Genomic DNA, 13,182 nt, shown 5'->3' with positions numbered 1-13,182 from the left:
AATGCAGAAAATACTGGCCAGTAAAGTAGCCACTGGGGTATTTATATCTGTGGCTGGCAGCTGGAATTTGTATTTGAATCTGCAGTTGGTAGCCGGATTAGCGGCCACTGGGGTTCTGAGGGTTAAGAGCATCTATTTCTTGTGCACATTTTATGTTTAGTGCTCCTCACCTGCCCATGATTCCATTCTGGCTCTTGTGTGTCCATAGTTTGCATTGAGTACGATATATGGAACTTCAACCAACTCTTTTTCTATCTTTTGAACAAAGACATTTCCCTAATGGTAGCAAGGCCTGTTTCCCAATACTTTAGCCTTTGTCAAATTAACTTGAAGGGCCTTTTGATTCCAGGTTTCCTTTAATGCATGGACTTTCTTCTCTATTTCTACTGTAAGTCTAGCTATAAGTATGAAGTCATCAGCATATCAGAGTTCCACAAGCAGCCAGTCTTGAGTTCGAATCATCATCATCATCATCATCGTTTAACGTCCGCTTTCCATGCTAGCATGGGTTGGACGATTTGACTGGGGACTGGTGAAACCGGATGGCAACACCAGGCTCCAGTCTGATTTGGCAGAGTTTCTACAGCTGGATGCCCTTCCTAACGCCAACCACTCAGAGAGTGTAGTGGGTGCTTTTACGTGTCACCCGCACGAAAACGGCCACGCTCGAAATGGTGTCTTTTATGTGCCACCCGCACAAGCCAGTCCAGGGGCACTGGCAACGATCTCGCTCGAAAATCCTACAGGAGCCAGTCAGGCGGTACTGGCAACGGCCACGCTCAAAATGGTGCATCTCATGTGCCACCCGCACAAGAACCAGTCCAGGGGCACTGGCAACGATCTTACTTGGCTTGCCGGGTCTTCTCACGCACAGCCCATTTCCAAATGTAATTGTAATAAATTAAAGTTTAGTTAATGATTTGTAGGTAAAGTTTATTGTAAAATTCCTGCTGTTCTGTTTCTTCCTTTTATGTCTTATATTGTTTCTCTATATTTCAGACTATCAGATGACATTGATATTAAATTATTTCTTGCCTCAGCTACATCATCAACATTTATTATCTTTTAAAGAGTAAATTATGGTGAAATGTATCTTCTGAATTGAAATTAATAGCAGCAGTTCTAATCTTGACTACCTGGAATATGTTCAGATGATTTTGAATTCTAATTAAACTTGAAAAATGTTACAGAGGAATTTGCAATCCCCTTCAGATATCGACAAACATCTCAAGTGATGAAAATATAACAGTAGAAACACTTTAACAAATAAATATATAAAAACAAGAAAAATATCCATATATTGTGGTGAGAGAAGAATAATTTTGGAAAGACAGATTATGTGTGAAACGTAAAAATTAACATTTTACATCCTGAAGAAATGCCAAAAGAGCTAGGAAAATCATCATACCATAATGACATCAGCAAAATATCATTCTCAGAAAGAGGAAACCTAACTATTCAGAAACATATTAACACAAGAGACAAACCATATCACTGTGATATATGTAACAAATCATTCTCTGAAGCAAGTGTCTTAACTAGACACAAACGTATTCATACAGGAGAAACCCCATATCACTGTGATACCTGTGGTAAGTCATTCTTTCAAACAAGTGACTTAACAAGACACAAACGTATTCACACAGGAGAAAAACCATATCGGTGTGACATTTGTGGTAAATCATTTTCTCAAAATGGTGAAGTCACTACTCACAAACGCATTCACACAGGAGAAAAACCATATCACTGTGACATCTGTGGTAAATTATTCTCTGCAACAAGTCACTTAACTACTCATAAACGTATTCATACAGGAGAGAAACCCTATTGCTGTGACATCTGTGGTAAATCATTCTCTGTAAATAGTGACCTGACTTCTCACAAACGTATTCACACAGGAGAAAAACCATTCCACTGTGACATCTGTGGTAAATCATTCTCTGAAAAAGGTAACCTGACTACTCACCACCGTATTCATACAGGAGAGAAACCCTATTGTTGTGATATCTGTGGTAAATCATTCTCTGGAAAAGGCAACTTAACAACTCATAGGCGTATTCATACAGGTGAAAAACCATATCACTGTGATATCTGTGGCAAATCATTCTCTGAAAATGGTATCTTATCTAGACATAAACGTATTCATACAGGTGAAAAACCATATCACTGTGGTATCTGTGGCAAATCATTCTCTGAAAATGGTGTTTTAACTATACACAAACGTATTCATACAGGAGAAAAACCATATCACTGTGATATGTGTGGTAAATCATTTTCTGAAAATGGTGTCTTAACCATACATAGACGTATTCATACAGGAGAAAAGCCTTATCACTGTGATATTTGTGGTAAACCATTCTCTGAAAAAGGTAATCTCATTACTCATAAACGTATTCATACGGGAGAAAAACCATATCACTGTGATATTTGTGGTAAATCATTCTCTGAGAATGGTGTCTTAACTATACACAAACGTATTCACACAGGAGAAAAACCATATCACTGCGATATCTGTGGTAAACCATTTTCTCAAAAAAGTCCCTTAACTACTCATCTAAGTATTCATATAGAAAAGTAATTTATCAATGACAACATTTGGATCTTATTAAACCCACTACAAGAAGTGTACTACTTAGTTTTTGTGGAACAATATGATTTTTATTCATTTTATTGTTGCTACATCTAATAAATTTTGTGAATATTGATGATTCTTGTGTGATGCTCCAGTAATTTTATCAACATGCAACAAGCCTATTCCACATAGGAAAATATCTGTAATCACGTGTGACATTACACAAGTGGTTTTTTTGTTCATAAATTGAGTCAGTCAAATTTTATTTTTCTATTTTTTATTACTATAAATTATTTTGTGAATGCATTACTTTACAGTATTCATAAAATTACTGCATATACCTTGTACCCAAACATTTTTACTGTTTTCATTTATACTCACCTACCTTGAATATGTTCTGACACCTCTTCATCGTTCTATCTACTCCTATCCAAACTCATAATGTGCAGCAGCCACAAATCTCCCTTTGCAAGTAGACACCTAAACTTCCTGTCATACTTTAGCCTCTCAACATCTGGCACAAACTCTACTCCCCCCCCCCCACTTGTTTGATGGGGACTCTTATTTTGTGAGTTACTTGTTGACTCCAGTAGAAAAAAGCATCTAGGACACCCTGTAAATTGATTGGTATCAGGACAGGCATCTAGCCATAAAAACCATGCAAAAATAAGCGTTTGAGTTCAAAACAGCTGGCTTGTAATATGCAGGATAGCTGTGGGAAGAGCCTAGAAAGTTGGATAATTATTATTAGAAGACAAGGAGAAGAAAAAAGTTACTGACAAGTACTCGAAACTTGCATCTTATTCAGTTTCCAAACTCTATACTACTAAGCCAATATATACACAAACAAGTTGCAAGAGTGACTTCAGCAGTGACACACACACACAAATACACACTCGTGCACACACATACACACAAAGTGTGTGTGCTCACTGACAAAACTTTGTGCTGCAACACATTCACTAAGTTTTGTCAGTGAACAAAACAGGTCACAGTTTCAAAGTGCCACAAATAAAATTTTAATTAAGTGAAACTCGTAATTCTTAAATGCAGAGGTCCCTTAACGGTACTACTTAAATACAGTATTACATACGAAACATTTTAAATGTATGCTGTGTGGTCATGTAATGACATCCTAACCCTAAAAACTAACCCTGCCCTTCATATCATTACATAGATGCATTGGGACCTCTGTATTAAAGTAGTGTCGTGGTTTTTGTGTGTCCTTGAATGGCTTACAAAATATCTATGCTGCAATTGTTTTTGTTTCAGCACACGATCTCAGATCAAGTCACATGCTATGCAAGTACCTCTTTGTAATTTTTTAAAATCACTATGGATAAATGCCAGCAATGACCTTCTCAGGCTCTCCAATATTTTAAGTTCTAAACAGAAACAATTGTGGACAGGGAGTGGGGTTGCCAAAAATTCATAATTTCTAAAATTATCTTTTTTATAGCATATAAATGTATTTCTGGGGAAAAAATATTGAAAAACATCAATACATATGAGAGTGATATAGAAAGGAGGAGAGTTGTCTTTGGATGTGCTAGAAACAACAGCCAAATCGTCCTTAAATCACTCACTTTTCCCTCTGCAAATATTAACAATTTAAAAAAAAATTTTTTTTTTACCAAAAATGCTCTTCCCGTGGTTTTGAAGTACAAAAAAAAAAAAAGAAAGGCCAAAATAGTGTGATGTAAAAAAAAAAATAAGTTTTCAAGACTTTTTGCATACAAAGATGCCCCCATCCCATCATTTCGAAGGCTGTGGCTTAAAAAAAAATGGCGAAAATTCCGAAAAATTTTTCCCCACAAATGTTTTCATAATGATAACCTATGACGTTTGAAAGAGATTTGTATAAATTTTCATTAAAAGATATCTATCTTCCTGACAGTTATGAGGGGAAAAAAGTCAGATCATGTGAATTTTCTAAAACTCCTCTCCACTCCCTCGGAAAAATTCTTTCCCATAAATCCCTATATACTCTGAAGCCACAACATCTACGTGGTATTTGGAGAAAATTTTGTTAAAAAGTATCCATTTTTCTGGATGTTATTAGGCAACAAAGTTGGGGGCATATACATCTGTAGTAATGCCCTTTTATTTATACAAAATCATTTCATGTTTATTTTATTCATTGTTTACAATGTTCTCTCCCCCACACATACACACTGCAAAGCTTATAGATGGGCTTTGATAAACTGCTTCTCCCTCTGTTGTTGGACTACCATGATGTTTGTTTAAAAAAGACTATGACTGATAAAATAATGAAAGTAATATTTACTAAGCAAGTGAGCCCTATTATGCAAAGAAATAATTGGGAATCAAATGTGAAAATATTATCAAGGGGCTAGCAGAAAACCGCCTGGAAGACGGTCTTTCTATTAGTATCTGCAATTTAAAAACCCAAAGGCACAAGTACAAATGTTACTAAAGTGAGTAAGGGTGTAAATCATCATTGCTAGAAATAAGAGTGAAAACCACTCTTAATCATGGGCCAGCACCTATCTATTCCTCTCTCGGATTCACACACTAATTGCAGCAGTCCTTCAGTTTTTCTAAGTAAAACTCGGAAGGTTGGGCCTGCAACTAGGCCTTTAGCAATACACTTAAAGCCAGGAACTTTTCAGCACTCTGTCATACATAGGTAAGATAGTATGGTGTGAATTGAGGGAGATTTTGGTTACTATTTCTACCAGTTTTAGCAATCATGTAGAAGTCTTCGTCATTGACTCATACAAGGAGGTATTGAAGATTTCATGGCTTTGGGTAAAAGAAAATACAGAAGATTCATTTAATTATGATTTTATTCAACATTGAACTTTATGGAGGAGATGAGAAAGGACTGGAATATCTAACAGATGAGTTATTTAGCATTACGAATTAAATTTTCTGATCAATCATAACCAGATTCCTTGTCATTGAGACACAGATTTCAAAAATCAAATCCGTTTTTCTTGAGGACATAGTTTCAGTGACATATTTAGAAACATAAACTCCCAGTAATATAGAGATCGTTCTGATGCCCGGTTGAGTTGGCGGGCACCACGGAACCAAGGAAGCTGTGGGTACAAACTTAGGTGAAGCCAACTGCAAGTGCAGACTTTGGTGGTAAAAGTAAATATCTGACATATAAATCAATTTAAATAACTTCCTTTTTGCAGGCATTAGTGTTGTTGCCTTCATGGTCTTGTGGATAATTACACATCCTGAGCAAGGTTCAATCCCTCTCAGGAGCACTAGTGATGGCCTGTATAAAAAATTTTTATTTTCTTCTTTAGCCTTTGGAGATAGTTAAAAATTAAAAAAATAACCCCCCCCCCCTCTTCACTACCACTCCACTGCTCTTGTAATTCTCTGATAGAGCTACAAATTGAAACCCTCTCCCTGTGCATTAAAACCCTACTTGCTAATCAATGCCATTACCCACAAGGGCTTCCAAACAGGTCCCTAATTTTGGAGTTCAAACAGAGATGTGTAAAACCTATTTGTGATTAATTATTGATCTTCAGTTGTGATGTGATAAATTTTTTTTTCTCTAATCTTTACGTGTGATAGGTTTGAAATACTCATTAAGTAACCATATTTCTGTTGGGTGTCTCAGTGGTCTTGTGGGGTATAGACATATGCAAACAACCTGGACAGGGTTTAACTTCATGCAGGGCCTGCATTAAGGGGGGGGGGTCTTACTAAAATTTTAAATTCTTTTTTGAGATAAAAAAAAAAGAAAAAATTTGTAATTTCTAGAAGAGATTTGAAACCTTCTCCTCTGTGTTATTACTTCTAAACACCCTTACCTACTGGGCCACCAAAGCAGCAACAACTCCAATGTGAAAATTAAGACATTTAAATATATTTCAATTACTAGTTTTACTATAAAGATTTTAAGAAGATTTGGTTACTATTTGAAGGATGCCTTGTGACCCCTTGTTCATACAAAATCTCTTTGAGTGAAATTTGTTTGCTTAAAAAAAAATGAAAATATTTTATTAGAATCCGTGTAATTTCTAGCAGAGATTTGAAACCTCCACTTCTAAACATCTTCACCTACTGGGACATCAAAGCAACAACAAATTTTATGAGAAAATTAAGATATTTAAATTTATTTCAATTATTGGGCTTACTACAAATATTTGAGGGAGATTTGGCTATCATGTCATGGCTGGCTTTTGACCCCTTGTTCACACACTCAATCTCTTTGCTGAGATAAATTTGATTGCTGTAAACTATTTAATAAGACCCCTTTTATTCCTTGGAAGGGATTTGAAACTGCCACATCTGTGTTATGTTACAACTTCTAAACCTCTTTACCTACTGGACCACTTAAACAGCCACAATTTTCAAGAGAAAATTAATATATTTAAATTGATTTCAATTATGGAGTTTACCATGAAAATTTTAGGGAGACTTGGTTACTATGTCAAGACTGCCTCTTGTGAACCCTTGTTCTCACACACAATGTTTTGTTGTTTATTCCAGGTCAGTTGTACTCTACCAGACCTATTATAATTAAAGACAGTCCAATTGTGACCGTCTCTAGCTAATTGTCCCCAATCATAATAAAACAACTTTAGTTAAAAAAAGAAATTGTTTAAAATTGGGGAGGTATTAAAACCCAAACCAACATTTAATAAAGAGATAAAAAAAAACCTTTTTACTGACCAAACCAACAAAGTAGCAGCAATTTTAATGTTAAAATTTAGATGTTTAAATATTTTCTTTATTGGTAAGTCTGTCAGTTTGTAGAATTGGTAGCACATGCGACAAAAATGTTTAGCTGCATTTCTTGTGGCATTTTATGTTATGATTTCAAATCCTGTCAAGGCTGAGTTTGATTTTCATCCTTTCATGGTCAATAAAATAAGTAGCAGTCAAATACTGGGATTGATGTAATAAATTGGCCTCTCCCTCCCCTCAAAATTGGAAACAAATGGTTTTTGGTGAATAATTTGAGGAAGAATTGGTTGTTATTTCAAGAATGCCTCAGGACCCCTTCTTCACAAAGGCACTCTGCTGTTTACAGCAATGTGTTCCAGTTGATCTGATCAACCAAACAACCTGCTCAGGGTATGAACTTGAAAGTGGCTGAGCATTCCACAGACATGCATACTTTTAACGTGGTTCTTAGGAAAATTAAGCATGATACAGAACGACAGAGCTGGCCCTTTGAATTACAGGTACAACTAATTTTTGAACTGGAACAACGTGAAGTAAACCATCTTGCTGAAGAACACAATGCACTGCCAGGAATTGAACTGAAGACCTTCTGATCGTAAACCATAATTGAGAAGCTAGAAACCTTCATTTTCTTGTTCATACATGCACAATCTCATAGTTGAGGGAGATTTGGTTGCTATTTGAAGACTACTTTTGGGTCCCTTGCAGGAACATAAACACACATTACATTTCGTTGTTCAGAACTAATACCTTGTACCTATTAAAATAAAAGGCACTCCAGTTGTGACCACCTCCAGCTGCTCATCCACAATCATAAAAGACAGGAACAACTTTAGTTAATCATAATTAAAACTGGGTAAGCACTGAAACCCCTCCAGTATATTCCCAAGGAAAGATAACACTTCTACCATCAAAGCAGTTACAACCCTTGTGTTAAAATTAAGATGTCATTTAAATCTATTTTAATTACTGGTTATTGACAAGGATATGGGGTAAGTGAATTGGTGCGTCAGACAAAATGCTTAGTTGCATTTCTTGTGGCTCTTTATGTTCTGAATAGAAATCCTGTAGAAGCAAACTTACTGGCATGTGAACAAAAAATTTGAGTGAGGTCGTTGCAGTGCCGCTGAACTGGTTCCTGTGCAGGTGGCATGTAAAAAACACCATTTTGAGCGTGGCCGTTGCCAGTACTGCCAGACTGGTACTTGTGTCGGTGACACATAAAAGCACCCACTGCACTCTCGGAGTGGTTGGCGTTAGGAAGGGCATCCAGCTGTAGAAACTCTGCCAGATCAGACTGGAGCCTGGTGCAGCCTTCTGGTTTGCCAGTCCTCAGTCAAATCGTCAAACCCATGCTAGCATGGAAAACGGACGTTAAACGATGATGATGATGATGATATACATATACAGGGTGTCCACAAAGTGTGGGTACATGGGATTAACACATACTTTAAGAAATTATTATTTCTTATATATAATTGTTTATGTTATGATTTTATTTACTCCATGTACCCAGACCTTGTGGACACCCTGTAGATATAGATATATATACATACATATTCTTATTCTAAAAGTCCTAAGAATCCATCCGGTCAGTCGCCTGCATTTCATTGACAATTTAGCAACATGAACATGAAAGGATGCATTATTACTCATGTAGATGCCCAGGTCCTGCACTGTCTCTGCCTCTGGGATTGCAGTCCCTCCAGATCCAGTGTATTTAATGGGTTCTGCATTTAGTCTTGCATGCTGATAGCACAAGGCTTGAAACTTTTCAGCATTAAACTGCATGTTATTCTTTTCAGCCCACTTGTATATTTCATCCAGCTCACATTGCAGGTGCATAATGTCTTCAGGGTTCTGTATTACCTGTGAGACTTTTGTGTCAGCTGCATAACTTGTGATCGTGGCTCTCTGTGTGACTGAGGGCATGTCTGAGAGGGCCATTATGAACAGTAGTGGTCCCAAAACAATATACATATATATATATATATATATATATATTTGGCGTTAGGAAGGGCATCCAGCTGTAGAAACTCTGCCAAATTAGATTGGAGCCTGGTGTTGCCATCCGGTTTCACCAGTCCTCAGTCAAATCGTCCAACCCATGCTAGCATGGAAAGCGGACGTTAAACGACGATGATGATGATGATGATATATATATATATATATATACATACACATAGAAATACACATGTATATATACACATATATATATATATACATATATATATATATATATATATATATATATATATATATATATATATATATGTAGTGAAACTACCTATCGTCACTAGATACAAAACTACTATCGCCATTACATACAATCTTCTCATTTAAATATAAATAAATGCGAGCGTAGTAGAGAACCCATTCCTTGTCCATCACGTGACTGATCATTATTCGAATCGGCAACTTCTTCGAACCTTACCCGCCAGAACGCAAACTGACCAATCACGGCCCCTAATAAGGTCACGTGATAGAGTAAAATTCTAAAGGCATTTGGAGCCCTCTTAACGCTATATATAGATCAACTCATACCCAATAATTTGTCTCGGTCCAGTTTCTCTTTGAGAACTGTTCCGTGTACCACACTACAGCAGCAGCAGTTCCAGCGACCACTTCAGCAGCTTCGTCCAGCCACGATGACCTCCGCCGTCGCCACATCAGCAACAAGAGTCTACTACTACTATCCAGCATCATCATCATGACCAACACGATTAATACCAAACAGCCTCTACACTACCAGCGTCAACACGATTTACTATGTACACCACACCAAACTCCGCGGCACATCTCTCTCTTCGATTCTGTTAGGTGACTCAGCTTCACCACGGTAAATAAACAGACAAGAGTTCTTAAACAGACAAGAAATTCTCAGCCAGCGATGAACATCTGTATAACAAGAATCACGGCCCGGCATCGATGCCACGACATCACAACTAGTGATCAGCACTGCCACACTCAGCCTCTACTCACTTTCACATACAGAACTTTTCCTATAGTGTACTAACGATCTGGTATAATTGCTCACGTGTCATTTACTGACTCTTTCTATCTGCTGTAATAACTCACACACATGTATCACTCACATACACACTTTTCTTTGTACGACGGCCTGTCTTTGATTATGTTCTTATATGTCGCATTCACACTCTCACACAGACATACATCTTTAACGCTACAATAAATATCTCTGTTATTCATCTTATACGGTTGTGGTCTTTCATTACTGGTCATCTATGTTATCGTCGCATAACATATCATGTATATCATCTTCGATATATTATTGTGTGTTCGACCGTGTGACACGTTTAAAGAAAAGGAGTCTTCGGTTTTTCCATTCGTCACCATATCTCCTTTTATGAGTTCGCACGGTCGTACCTTACATATATATATATATATATATATATATATATAAACATATATATATATACATATATAAACATAATTAAGGGATCAGCAAGCACTTGCTTCACCATATACTGAAGTTCAGAAATTAGGACGACCGTGCGAACTCAAAAAAGGAGAAATGGTGACGAATGGAAATAAGAGGTCTCCTTTTATTTAAACGGTGTCACACGGTCGAACACAAAATAGTATATCAAATGATGATATACAAAATATGTTATACTACGATAACATAGATGACCAGTAATGAAAGACCACAACCGTATAAGATGAATAATAGAGGTATTTATTATGGCGTTAATGATGTATGTGTATGTGAGAGTGTGAATGCGACATATAAGAACATAATCAAAGACAGGCCGTCGTACAAAGAAAAGTATGTATGTGAGTGATACATGTATGTGTATGTGAGTTATTACAGCAGATGGAAAGAGAGTCAATAACACGTGAGCATTTATCCCAGTTCTTGAGTACACAATAGTATGAGTCTGTATGTGAAGTGAGTTGGCTGTGTGTGGCAGAGCTGATCACTAGTTGTGTTGTCGTGGCATCCATGCCGGGCCGTGATTCTTGTTATACAGATGTTCGTCGTTCGTCGCTGGCTGAAATCTCGTCTGTTTATTTACCGTGGTGAAGCTGAGTCACCTAACAGAGTCGAAGAGAGAGATGTGCCGCGGAGGTTTGGTTTGGTGTACATAGTAAGTCGTGTTGACGCTGGTGGTGATTGAGGCTGCTTGGTAGTAATCGTGTTGGTCATGACGATGATGCTGGTTAGTAGTAATCGTAGAATCGTGTTGGTCATGACGATGATGCTGGTTAGTAGTAATCGTAGAATCGCGTTGGTCATGACGATGATGCTGGTTAGTAGTCGTAGACTCGTGTTGCTGATGTGGCGGCAGCGGTGGTCATCGTTGGACGAAGCTGTTGATGTGTCGCTGGCTGCCGCTGCTGCTGCTGTCGTGTGGTACACAGAACAGATCTCAAAGAGAACTGAACCGAGACAAATTTGCTGGGTATGAGTTGATCTATTTATAGCGAATTATCGGCTCCAAGACGGTAGCAGAAAAACACTATCACGTGACCTTATTAAGGGCTGTGATTGGTCAGTTTGCGTTCTGGCGGGAACGGTTCGAAGAAGTTGCCGCTTCAAATAATAATCAGTCACGTGATGACAAGGTTGGTGGGTTCTCCGCTACGCTTGCGCTTATTTATATTTAAATGAGAAGAATGGCGATAGCAGTTTTGTATCTAATGGCGATAGGTAGTTTTGTATGTAATGGCAATCGAGGTGTTAGTTTCACTACATATACATATATAAACATAATTAAGGGATCAGCAAGCATTTGCTTCACCATATACCGAAGTTCAGAAATAGCAGCTAAAAAAGCTGAGACTCCAACAGATAGCATTACTTGTAACTCACAAAGGCAAAAACAAGAAGAAAAAACAATGAAAACTAGCCATTTAAAGTTAATCATAGACGCGTTCCTGGATTATGAACGATAATATTCAATTTCCGTCATCGGTATGATATTCCAGTAGTACATTCGACTATGCTAGCAAACCGCGCAAGTATGAACGAGTGAACATCACGCCTCGACACAACCTGAAAGCATAACCGAACCTACCTCGGCCAGTCGTTCCACTACTCCCTCCTCAAGAAATTACCATGTGCGTTACAAACAATACCGCAGAAGCTTTGCGTTAACTATATAGGTACATATATATATATATATATATATATATATATACTATATACATACACATAGAAATACACATGTATATATACACATATATATATACATATATATATATAAGTTTTCAGTTTGAATTACGGAAAAATTTGGATAAGTACTGTTTTCACTTTGCTAAAGATTTTCTACTATTTGAAAATAATATGTATTCTTGTTTTTATACTATTCATTTGGTTCTTTATAGATTATTTTAATAGATAACTTATTTAACACTATATTATTTAGAAGTTATAGTTTCATTTCAACATAATAGAACTTCGATTGGAATAGTGTTGATATATTTTCGATTATTTTTGATTAATATTATTTGATTAATTATTAATCTTTATAGTTTATAATATCGTTAAAGTTTTTTTTTTAAATCAAAACTTTGTATATATATATAAAGTTTAACCTTTTATTCTTAATAATTTTTTCTTTCCTAATTTTTTCATTCATAATTTTTTCCATTCATAATTTTTTCATTCATATTTTTTATTATTACGTTTGTAGAAATAAATAATCTTGTATTTTTCTATTATTCAATTGATCTTTAATCATAATTAAATAAACGTCTTTAGCTTTAAATAGTATAGCTTTAACTATTACACCGGTTAAATATGTACTAATTTTATCTTCATTATTATTTTAAACTTAAACTTCGTTCAACTTGTATTTAAAACAATGATAATTTAAAACAATGATAATTTAGGTAAGATGTTTTTTGTATATAATATACATGTTATTATTATGGATGAAGGGATGATTATTGAATGATTATTA

The 13,182-nt window shown here is 36.3% G+C and overlaps 1 protein-coding gene across 1 annotated transcript; it reads left to right on the top strand.

Annotated features, from left to right (window-relative positions):
- The first annotated feature begins 1,378 nt into the window (after positions 1-1,378).
- Positions 1,379-2,919, top strand: LOC149137943 (uncharacterized). Its single transcript, XM_052974062.2, has one exon. The coding sequence runs from the start codon at positions 1,379-1,381 to the stop codon at positions 2,576-2,578; it is 1,200 nt and encodes a 399-aa protein (XP_052830022.1). The 3' UTR covers positions 2,579-2,919.
- The last annotated feature ends 10,263 nt before the right edge of the window (positions 2,920-13,182 follow it).

Source organism: Octopus bimaculoides, chromosome 1 (genome assembly GCF_046866305.1).
Source record: "Octopus bimaculoides isolate indiv1 chromosome 1, ASM4686630v1, whole genome shotgun sequence".
Taxonomy (NCBI): Eukaryota; Metazoa; Mollusca; class Cephalopoda; order Octopoda; family Octopodidae; genus Octopus; species Octopus bimaculoides.
This window is presented reverse-complemented; position numbering and strand designations above follow the sequence as displayed.

Bases quoted from the DNA above. Each gene is read 5' to 3' on its own strand.
- LOC149137943 (XM_052974062.2), top strand. From the start codon at position 1,379: ATGCCAAAAGAGCTAGGAAAATCATCATACCATAATGACATCAGCAAA.